Genomic DNA, 12014 nt, shown 5'->3' on the forward strand with positions numbered 1-12014 from the left:
ATAGTCTCTTCTGTCCTTATCAAAAATGAGGCATACAAGACTGAGATGGGTCATAATTATATCTTGAAAAATCTGAATATAAGGTAGCTCTAGAGAGAAAAAAGTGAACTAATCAAGACAACTTGATACACATTAATTTCATTTATCAAATTTTATACCTGGTAATATCTTCTGTCAATTGAGAAGGGTCAGGAGGATAAAATTTCACATTAAAGTCAAATACCCATGGAAAACCTGAAATTGTAAAATGAAGAGCCATTACTCATCTTTCTTTATACAGGCACAAACAAAATGCATTTTGTCGATATTCCTAAAAGGGTAAAATAATCCAATTTTAAACTGAGAGATACTCTTTGAAGAACTAGATCCCAACAACATTATTTACAAAACTTAACATGCTATAAGAACAGTGGAACATTGTTTTAGCCTCTTATTGATTCCATTTCTACTTTTTGATGACATTTACCATTCAAATTATAATTTCCTGTTATCCTATCATAAAATTAAATTAAGGGGGTAGATATTCAGCCAGCAGCAGTAAGCGTTTTTGGTTTTTTTTTAGCCACCACTGGAATTAATCCTGCATATTCAATGATAGGTTATGACCAGGCACCAGCACTGAATATCTGAGTTTATGCAGCCAGCGGTTACATGTGACATTTAGCACAACCACATAAGTGACACCACAAAGATAAGATTGACTTTTATATGGTCCAATTTAACAGCAAACTCAGGCAGTTAGTGCTGAGTATCAGCACTTAACCACATAAGTACCAACTCAGCCCCCAGACCGCCCACAAAATTGCCAGCTTTGACCTTGGTGGACTGTGATGATATTCAGCAGTACTAGCTGATTTACGTGCTGCTGAATATCAGCAGATATCCCTGAACAAGCGATTTTCTTTACTTTATATCAGGCTCATATACCACTCTGTACTAGATGGTTCTAAGCGGTTTACAACAAGAAAAAAAAAAAAAACAAGGACAGACCTAGGAAAGATAATATACTTTTCTTTTTTTTTTTTTATTCATTTATTTGTAATTAACAAGCATTACATCTTGTATTTAGAAACACAGAAAGGCAAAAAAATTATAGAGGAAAAAACAAAATACATTTTTATATTCTTCCTTAGACCACAAAACAATGGGGGAAGGGAGACGTGTCTAGTAAAGAAATAAAAAAATAACATAGTCTTATATAATAAGAAATAATAAAGAAAATGGCCTGGCTCATTAATCCACCATAATAAAGATTAATCCGTTGTTAAATTATTACACTGGGGGTACATTGAGAACCCGCTTTTGTTCCAGGAAAGATTTTAACTGATCCGACTCAAAAAAAACATACTTTACATTAAGATACTTCACTATGCATTTACAAGGATAGGATAGCAAAAAGGAGGCTCCAATTGCCCTTGTCTCCTCTCTTAACGCTAGGAATAACTTTCTCCTATCTTGAGTAGTTTTAGTTACGTCTGGATAAATCCAGACCCTGGATCCACAGAAAGGTTTCATTGAATTTTTAAAGTACATTTTTAGTATTGCGTTAAGATCTTGTTCAAAAACTAGTGATATCAATAAAGTCTGTCGATGTGAGACTGCTGAAAAAGACTGTTCCAAAAACGCCGAAAGATCTTGCGATTCCTGGTTATTCTCTTGTGGTTTAACTTGATTGCTTATCTGCTTCAATTCTCCCTCTTTATTTTTAGGCAAAGGAACATAAAAAATTTTATTAACTGGAGGAATATGAGAGGGGGAATATTGTAGATTTTCAATCAAGTATTTACGAAACAGTTCCATCGGACTCAAGCCAATTATAACAGGAAAACTTAGTATCCTTAGATTCAAGCGCTTATTAAAATTTTCAAGTTGTTCAATCTTTCTCAAAGTCATCAATTTGTCTTTAATCAAAACATTGTTAGTCAGTTTCAGCATCGTTATTTCTGTTTGAATCGAATCTATTTTTGAAGTAGTGTCTACTTTAAAGTTATCCATAGCTTCAGTTAAGACATCAACTTTACTTACAAGCATGGAAGTCTCTTTTACCGTATTCACTACAGTTTGAGTCAGTTCTTGAATAGTGGTCCAGATCAACTCCAGTGTAACCACCTGGGGAGCTTGCTGTCCCACAGTTGTTTTCTCGGTCCGCTTTGGGGTGGAGCCGCCACTTGCAGATCCGCCGCCTTCAACTTCAGAAGCGGCTAGATCCGACATCCACTGCTGACTACGAGCTGGACAGGGTGGTTGATTAATATCCGGCGGGGACAAAAAGATCTCTGAGCCCAAGTGAGCCGTCGCTCCTTCGTCGGCGCTCACAGCGGGCAAACTCTCACCGGAGTTAAACGTGGGCTTTGTTGTGAAGTGATCCAGCGTCGTCTGAACCAGCGATGAGGTAAGAACCAATGGCGGATGGCTCTTTACCACGGCTTTCCTCTTTGTATGAGGCACTTTTAGAAGAAAGAAACAGGTTTTTAGGTATAAGTCCAGAGAGCTCGGGCGCACACACTCAAAGCTGAGCCGCCATCTTGGACACGCCGATAATATACTTTTCAAAAATATGTATAGCATGGATCCGCTACTAGGACCTGAAGTTCACCATGTGAACTGAAGTTAACTGCCACCGAAAACAAGACCTTCCAGGTCAAGCAGTCCAGAGGCTAGAAAGAAGCTTTTATCAGCTGGGTGAGGGTGATGTTGAGATCCCATGACACAGGTGGAAGTGTGACAGGGGGGCTTTGTTAAAAGTAAACCTCGCATAAACTGAGCAATTAGAGGATGTCCAGAGATGACCTTACCCTCTACACGATAAACACTAATTACACTGAATCATTACAGGGTTGATCTTAAGACCAGACAGAGAGGTAGAAAGTATTTGACACTAGTCTGTCATGTGACCTAAGCCTGGAACAGTACTGAAGACCCTTGTGATTGTAATGATTGGCAAAGAGATCCATCGAGGGAGTGCCCTACTCTTGGAAAATTTCACGGGAAATGCCCATACTGAGAGACCTCTCATGAGGCAGCATTACCCTGCTCAGTCTGTTGAATTTTCCCACCAGGTATGTGGCTCTGAGAACTACCCTGTATTGGACAGCCCAGTATCACATCTATACGGCCTCCTGACACAGTGGGTAGGAACCCATAGCCCATGCTTGTTAACATAATATATTGCAACCTGACTGTTTGAATGAGTACAATTTGGATGAGCAGCTGATCTCTGAAAGACTTTAAAGCAATGGTTTCCAAACCTGGTCCTGGAGGTACCCCAGCCAGTTGGGTTTTCAGTATGTTCACAATGAATATTCATGAAATAGACTTACTCGAAAACCTCTAGATGAGGAGGGGGCACAGGTGTCTGCTGGAAGAGGGTGTCAATAATATCAGTATGTTCTTTTGATTAGTCAGCAATCTCTTCCAGCTTTTCCCCAAAAAGGTTATTTCCACGGCAAGTAGCATTCGCCAATCTCTGCTGAACTGCTAGGTTCAAGTGAGAGACATGAAGCCATGAGTGTCTGTGCATCTCTACACTCTGAGCTTTCGAAAACCTGGCTTCTGTGTCTTCTGCTTCCTGACCAACTAAGCAAAGCAACTCAGCCTGCTCCGTAGAGAGAGTGTCCACCAAGTTAGACATACTGTGCTCCAAGGACTGCAAGTAAAGTAAAGCTCTTGTAGAGCTGTCATGATTGTATACACGAGATGAGCATCAAGGCCTGATACATTTTATGCCCAAAGAAATCCTGACTCGCTTGAGCATGGATACAACCACCAAGGAGTGATGAGGCAACTGTAGCCTATCAAAACAAGGTGCACACTGAATCCGGATACATGGTTTCAAAAGAAAAAAGCCACCGAAGTGGAGGAACAAAAAGACTGCTACGGCAATCTCATGATACTGTTCTGTATCTTATCAAATTTTTTTCGGCATAACAGGAACAGATAGAGGGAACTCCTAATTCTTCACCTGAACATCTTTATAGGATCTTGTGAAGAGGGACAGTCACAACCTCTCTAGGAGGAGTCTTGTAATCTAGAACTTTGAATATCTCAGCCCTGGGCTCTTCATCAGCAGACTCCCAGAATGGTCCAAACTGAATAGGCAAAACACTCCTTATGGGAGGGCCAAACCCACGCCTGTCTGACGAGAAGAACCATGTCCATGCCTGGAATGGCGCCAAGATGCAGGTTTGCCCCTAGACTCCGGCAAAGCTTCCTCTACAGATGTCAAGGGGGCATCTACATGGGCAGGTGTCAACGGTGATGCCCCATGCGGCACTGGCATCTGTGACTGCACCACAGGCTGAGGGCCCTGTAAGGCAGGCAGAAGTAGAGTCATGGCTGGCGCAAGCACCCCTTGTGCCAATGGACTCTGTGCCTGAAGAAGCCCCACCAAGTGCTCTTGGAACATGGCCTGGATCGGTTCGAGGGCCGATAACAGTAAAGGCTGGTGTGCCAGTTTGGAGACACCTGCAGAGTTGTCAGTGCTGTGGCAGAAACTGGGTCCTGGGCTATCTAGAAATCGGCATGAAAGTATCCTCCTTCAACAGAGGGGAGTGCTCCTCCCGGTGCCGACGCTTCTCGGGTACTGAAGTCTTCGATGTCCTGGAGCTCCTGGCACTGTGTGTCGAGGGGGTCAAAGCTTGGGGTTTATTGGCCTTCACCTGACGCCAAGCATCGCTGTCCCTCAGTTCCAACGAGGACAATGTCAAATCCACACACCTCCTCGGTGTCAGGTCCGATGCTGACCAGTCCCCAGGGTCCTGAAGTGGCCTGCGCTGAGGCAAGTAGAGACCAACTCAATGCTCGCCCACTCCCAGTGTCAGACATGGGTCTGGTAGCCATAGGGACCAATGTTTCTGATACCAGTGTAGACGCCAAGGCCAATACCAATGCTGACCTGGCTCCAAAATACGTTTTGAGCCTCTCTGGATTTCTGAGTTCTTTTCTGCATATGAAAGCAAAGAACACAATTTAGATGGTTATGGTCTGGCCGCAAGGAGGAGTGGGTGTCAGCCCCAGAGATGGTCCTATTGCACTGGGCACAATGCTTAAAGTCACTGGGAATCTTAGATGACATGGAAGGAAAATGGCAGAAAAACTCAAACGGCTCAATGGTGAGGAAAAAAAAGGGCAAGCTCACCTGAAAAAATGTTGATGCTACCCAGTTGGTGCTCAGGCCTAAGAAGAACTTCACAGACAAAAAAAAAAAAAGAAAACTTAAAAATGGGGAAAAGAACTCTAAGAAAAAGTATATAAAGGGACAACTAGGCAAAAGGAGAAAAATGGAACGAAACAGGATAAAAACCAAATGTGCTGAAGAGAACTACTACCAAATAACACCTCTTCACCCCCATTGAAGAAAAGATGTTGGTCCTGTGCTCGCAACCTGAGTGGGAAAGCACCCATGCATGAGTGGTTTCTGTGAGGTGGGAACACTGCCTCAAACTCTTAAAGGGAAAGTACACTAGGCAGCATGTCCACACTAAGCTCCATGGATGACGTCACCCACATTGAGAGACTGATACAGCCTCCTTATCTTAGAAGTAATGTTAATCCAGTCCTGTTTTTGTCCTATTGCATGCAAGGAGACAATTTTATTTGTCCAACCTTTCCCTGAATCCAATGTGACAAAATCAAAACTACAGCAGTCTGTTTGATTGATCTCGGGTGAGCTGACAACACTGGGGGGGAAAGAGGCACACAGTTCAATGATTCTGTAAGCACATTGCAGACTAAAGGATCATATTATGAGGGTTACGGAATTTGGGAGATGGCACAACTTCAGATCTCCCCATATACACGATCAGCGAATGATACATACCTGTAGCAGGTGTTCTCCGGACAGCAGGCTGATTGTTCTCACGACTGGGTTGACGTCCAAGGCAGCCCCTCAAACTGGAGTAAAAATCTCACGGGAGGTCCCGCACACAGGGCACGCCCATCGCGCATGCGCGGCCGTCTTCCCGCCGGTGCGCGACCGTTCCTGCTCAGTTGAATGACAAGCAAAGAATTGAGGAAAACGCAACTCCAAAGGGGAGGAGGGAGGGTAGGTGAGAACAATCAGCCTGCTGTCCTCGGAGAACACCTGCTACAGGTATGTATCATTCACTTTCTCCGAGGACAAGCAGGCTGCTTGTTCTCACGACTGGGGTATCCCTAGCTCTCAGGCTCACTCAAAACAAAAAAACAAGGTCAATTGAACCTCGCAACGGCGAGGGCATAACAGAAATTGACCTACGAAGAACAACTAACAGAGTGCAGCCTGAACAGAATAAAATCGGGTCCTGGAGGGTGGAGTTGGATTCAAACCCCAAACGGATTCTGCAGCACCGACTGCCCGAACAGACTGTCGCATCGGGTATCCTGCTGGAGGCAGTAATGTGATGTGAATGTGTGGACCGATGACCATGTTGCAGCCTTGCAAATCTCTTCAATAGTGGCTGACTTCAAGTGGGCCACTGACGCTGCCATGGCTCTAACACTATGAGCCGTGACATGACCCTCAAGAGCCAGCCCAGCTCGGGCGTAAGTGAAGGAAATGCAATCTGCTAGCCAATTGGAAATGGTGCGTTTCCCGACAGCAACCCCCTTCCTATTGGGGTCAAAAGAATTGGGTGGACTGTCTGTGGGGCTGTGTCCGCTCCAGATAGAAGGCCAACGCTCGCTTGCAGTCCAATGTGTGCAACTGACGTTCAGCAGGGCAGGTATGCGGTATGGGAAAGAATGTTGGCAAGACAATTGACTGGTTAAGATGGAACTCCGACACCACCTTTGGCAGGAACTTAGGGTGAGTGCGGAGGACTACTCTGTTATGATGAAATTTAGTATACGGAGCATGGGCTACCAGGGCTTGAAGCTCACTGACTCTAGGAACTGAAGTAACTGCCACCAAGAAAATGACCTTCCAGGTCAAGTACTTCAGATGGCATGAATTCAGTGGCTCAAAAGGAGGTTACATCAGCTGGGTGAGGACGACGTTGAGATCCCATGACACTGCAGGAGGCTTGACAAGGGGGCTTTGACAAAAGCAAGCCTCTCATGAATCGAACGACTAAAGGCTCTCCAGAGATGGCTTTACCCTCTACACGATAATGGTAAGCACTAATTGCACTAAGGTGATTCCTTACTGAGTTGGTCTTGAGACCAGACTCTGATAAGTGTAGAAGGTATTCAAGCAGGTTCTGTGCAGGACAAGAACGAGGTTTTAGGGCCTTGCTCTCACACCAAACGACAAACCTCCTCCACTTGAAAAAGTAACTCTTTTTAGTGGAATCCTTTCTAGAGGCAAGCAAGACACGGGAGACTCCCTCAGACAGACCCAATGAAGCAAAATCTACGCCCTCAACATCCAGGCCGTGAGAGCCAGAGACTGAAGGTTGGAGTGCAGAAGCGCTCCGTCGTTCTGTGAAATGAGTGTCGGAAAACACTCCAATCTCCATGGTTCTCTGGAGGACAACTCCAGAAGAAGAGGGAACCAGATCTGATGGGGCCAAAAGGGCACGATCAGAATCATGGTGCCGCGGTCTTGCTTGAGCTTCAGTAAGGTCTTCCCCATCAAAGGTATGGGAAGATAAGCGTACAGGAGGCCCATCCCCCAATGGAGGAGAAAGGCATCCAACGCCAGTCTGCCGTGTGCCCGAAGTCTGGAACAGAACTGAGGCAGCCTGTGATTGGTCTGGGAGGCGAAAAGGTCCACCGAGGGAGTGCCCCACTCTCGGTAGATCTTGCGTACCACTCTGGAATGGAGCGACCACTCGTGCGGTTGCATGAATCTGCTCAGCCTGTCGGCCAGACTGTTGTTTACGCCTGCCAGGTATGTGGCTCGGAGAAGCATGCCATACTGGCGTGCCCAACACCATATCCTGACGGCTTCCTGACACAGAGGGCGAGATCCGGTGCCCCCCTGCTTGTTGATGTAATACATTGCAACCTGATTGTCTATCCGAATTTGGATAATTTGGTAGGACAGCCGATCCCTGAAGGCCTTCAGTGCGTTCCAGACCGCTCGGAGCTCCAGGAGGTTGACCTGAAGATCTTGTTCCTGGGGGGACCACGCCCCCTGGGTCTGGAACCCATCGACATGAGCTTCCCACCCCAGGCAAGATGCATCCGTTGTCAGCACTTTTGTGGGCTGAGGAGTTTGGAATGGGCGTCCCAGGGTCAAATTGGTCCGGATTGTCCACCAGCACAGCGAATTGTAGCAACTGATGGACAGGCGGATGACATCTTCTAGATTCCCGGTGGCTTGGCACCACTGGGAAGCTAGGGTCCATTGAGCTGATCTCATGTGAAGATGAGAAATGGGAGTCACATGGACTGTAGAGGCCATATGGCCCAGGAGTCTCAACATCTGCCGAGCTGTGATCTGCTGAGACGCTCTGGTCTGGGAAGTGAGGGATAGAAGATTCTGAGCTCTCACCTCGGAAAGATAGGCCTGAGCAGTCTGTGAATTCAGCAGAGCTCCTATGAATTCCAGAGATTGGACTGGCTGGAGATGGGACTTCGGGTAATTTATCACAAACCCCAGCAGCTCCAGAAGTTGAATAGTGCACTGCATGGACCGAAGAGCTCCTGCCTCTGAGGTGCTCTTCACCAGCCAATCGTCGAGATACAGGAACACGTGCACCCCCAGCTTGCGTAGGTACGCCGCAACCACCACAAGACACTTAGTGAACACCCGTGGTGCAGAGGCGAGCCCAAAGGGCAGCACACAATACTGAAAGTGACGTGTCCCCAGACGGAATCGGAGATACTGTCTGTGAGCTGGCAGTATCGGGATGCGAGTATAAGCATCCTTTAAATTCAGGGAACATAGCCAATCGTCTTTCTGAATCATGGGTAGAAGGGTGCCCAAGGAAAGCATCCTGAACTTTTCCCGCACCAGATACTTGTTCAGGCCTCTCAGGTCTAGGATGGGGCGCATCCCCCCTGTCTTCTTCTCCACAAGGAAATACCTGGAATAGAATCCCTGCCCTTCCTGCCCGGGTGGCATGGGCTTGACCGCATTGGCGCTGAGAAGGGCGGAGAGTTCCTCTGCAAGTACCTGATTGTGATTGTGAGCTGAAGGACTGAGCTCCCCGGTGGACAATTTGGTGGAGTGGAGACCAAATTCAGGGTGTATCCGCACCACACTATTTGGAGAACCCACTGGTCAGAGGTTATGCGAGGCCACCTTTGATGAAAAACTTTCAACCTCCCCCCAACCGGCAGGCCGTCCGGCATGGCTACTTTGATGGCGGCTATGTTCCCATGGATCCAGTCAAAAGCTCTTCCCCTGCTTTTGCTGTGGAGGTGCAGGGGGCTGCTTAGGCGCACGCTGTTGACGGGAATGAGCGCGCTGGGACTGTCCCTGTGCCTGAGGAGGCCTTCGGGCCGGCTGGGTGTACCTATGCTTGCTGTAGGCGTAGGGTGCAGCCTGCCGGGCCCGGGAAAAACGTCCACCTGCGGAGGTGGATGCTGAAGGCCCCCAGTGGGAGAGCTTGTCGAGAGCAGTTTCACACTGGTGTAGTTGGTCCACCAACTGCTCGACCTACTTGCCAAAAATGTTATCCCCCCGGCAAGGGACATCTGCCAGCCGCTGCTGGGTGCAGTTGTCCAGGTCAGAGGCACGCAGCCAGGAGTGTCTGCGCATTCCCTTGGTGCATTAATCTCATCCCATGGCTTTTCCTACCATCTCTATGCTGATGATTCCCAAATCTACCTTTCTACCCCTGATATCTCACCTTGCATCCAAACCAAAGTTTCAGCATGCTTGTCTGACATTGCTGCCTGGATGTCTCAACGCCACCTGAAATTAAATATGACCAAAACCGAGCTTCTCATTTTCCCCCCCAAACCCACCTCCCCGCTCCCCCCGTTTTCTATTTCTGTTGATGGCTCTCTCATTCTCCCTGTCTCCTCAGCTCGAAACCTTGGGGTCATCTTTGACTCTTCTCTCTCCTTCTCTGCTCATATCCAGCAGACCGCCAAGACCTGTCGTTTCTTTCTTTACAACATCCGTAAAATCCGCCCCTTTCTTTCCGAGCACTCTACCAAAACCCTCATCCACACCCTTGTCACCTCTCGTCTAGACTACTGCAATCTGCTTCTTGCTGGCCTCCCACTTAATCACCTCTCCCCTCTCCAGTCGGTTCAAAACTCTGCTGCCCGTCTCATCTTCCGCCAGGGTCGCTTTACTCATACTACCCCTCTCCTCAAGACCCTTCACTGGCTCCCTATCCGTTTTCGCATCCTGTTCAAACTTCTTCTACTAACCTATAAATGTACTCACTCTGCTGCTCCCCAGTATCTCTCCACACTCGTCCTTCCCTACACCCCTTCCCGTGCACTCCGCTCCATGGATAAATCCTTCTTATCTGTTCCCTTCTCCACTACTGCCAACTCCAGACTTCGCGCCTTCTGTCTCGCTGCACCCTACGCCTGGAATAAACTTCCTGAGCCCCTACGTCTTGCCCCATCCTTGGCCACCTTTAAATCTAGACTGAAAGCCCACCTCTTTAACATTGCTTTTGACTCGTAACCACTTGTAACCACTCGCCTCCACCTACCCTCCTCTCTTCCTTCCCGTTCACATTAATTGATTTGATTACTTTATTTATTTTTTGTCTATTAGATTGTAAGCTCTTTGAGCAGGGACTGTCTTTCTTCTATGTTTGTGCAGTGCTGCGTATGCCTTGTAGCGCTATAGAAATGCTAAATAGTAGTAGTAGTAGTACCTTGGGCAGCAGCTCTGGATGCCACATCACAGGTGTCATAGATACCTCTGGACAGGAATTTTCTGCACGCCTTCAGCTGCCTGACCACCTCCTGAAAGGGCCTGGACTGCTCCAGGGGAGGCTTGTCAACCAGGTCCGCCAGTTGCTGCACATTGTTCCGCATGTGGATGCTCGTGTAGAGCTGGTATGATTGTATTCTGGTCACGAGCATGGAAGAATGGTAGGCCTTCCTCCAAACGAGTCCAGAGTGTGAGACTCCTGCCCAGGGGGCGCCGAGGCGGTATCCCTCGAACTCCGTGCTCTCTTGAGAGCAGAGTCCACGACCGCTGAGTCATGAGGCAGTTGAGGCCGCATCAACTCCGGGTCTGAGTGGATTCTGTATTGGGACTCCGCTTTCTTGGGAATGGTGGGATTAGATAATGGCTTCAACCAGTTCCGAAGCAGTGTCTCTTTGAGGACATTGTGCAAAGGTACCGTGGAAGACTCTCTAGGTGGTGATGGATAGTCGAGGACTTCGAGCATCTCCGCCCTTGGCTCATCCACAGTAACCACTGGAAAGGGAATGCTGATAGACATGTCTCGAACAAAAGAGGCAAAGGAGAGGCTCTCAGGGGGCGAGAGCTTCCTCTCCAGTGAAGGTGTGGGGTCGGTGGGAAGGCCCACAGACTCCTCGGAGAAATATCTGGGGTCCTCCTCCTCCTCCCCCCACGAGGCCTCCTCCTCGGTGTCTGACATGAGCTCTCTCAGCTCAGACCGCAACCAGGCCCTTCTCGACTACGAGGAACCACGTCCTCGATGAGGGTGTCGAGAGGTGGACTCTCGCGCCGGCGGGGACGAAGCTCCCTCCATCGACGGGGATTCCACCTGAGTGGCAATCAACACCGGTGCCGCAAGCGGCGCCGAAGACCTCATCACCGGACCAGAGCCCACCGGTGCCTCCATCAACGGCATCGAGGGCGCAAGCACCCCCGGTGTGGCAAGGCCTGGCGCATCAGCCCTTCCAGGATCCCCGGAAGGATGGCTCGGAGGCGCTCGTCTAGGCCCGCTGTCGGGAGAGGCGGGGGCGTCGGTGGTGGAACCTGCCCGGGTCTAGGAGACTTCGACATCAGTACCAAAGACCCAGCCGTCGACACCGATGCCATCGAGGTCGACGTCTAAGGGCCGGCGCAAGTTCCAAAAAGACGGTCCCGAAGAACTTGCCTCGCCACCTGCGTCCGCTTCCGCAAGCCGAGACACAAGGTGCATGCCTTGGAATTATGCTCCGGGACAAGGCACTGGAGGCACCAAGCGTGAGGATCGGTC

At 48.4% G+C, this 12014-nt stretch overlaps 1 protein-coding gene across 9 annotated transcripts in view; it reads right to left on the reverse strand.

The window, feature by feature from the left end:
- Positions 1-12014, reverse strand: part of EPB41L2 (erythrocyte membrane protein band 4.1 like 2) — a 503144-nt gene that overhangs the window by 267152 nt on the left and 223978 nt on the right. For all 9 annotated transcript variants that reach the window (XM_030196542.1, XM_030196541.1, XM_030196540.1 and 6 more), the window contains exon 6: positions 159-234. In XM_030196542.1, coding sequence (XP_030052402.1) covers positions 159-234 — 76 coding nt within the window. The remainder of the gene's footprint in view (positions 1-158; positions 235-12014) is intronic.

Source organism: Microcaecilia unicolor, chromosome 3, assembly GCF_901765095.1.
Source record: "Microcaecilia unicolor chromosome 3, aMicUni1.1, whole genome shotgun sequence".
Taxonomy (NCBI): domain Eukaryota; kingdom Metazoa; phylum Chordata; class Amphibia; order Gymnophiona; family Siphonopidae; genus Microcaecilia; species Microcaecilia unicolor.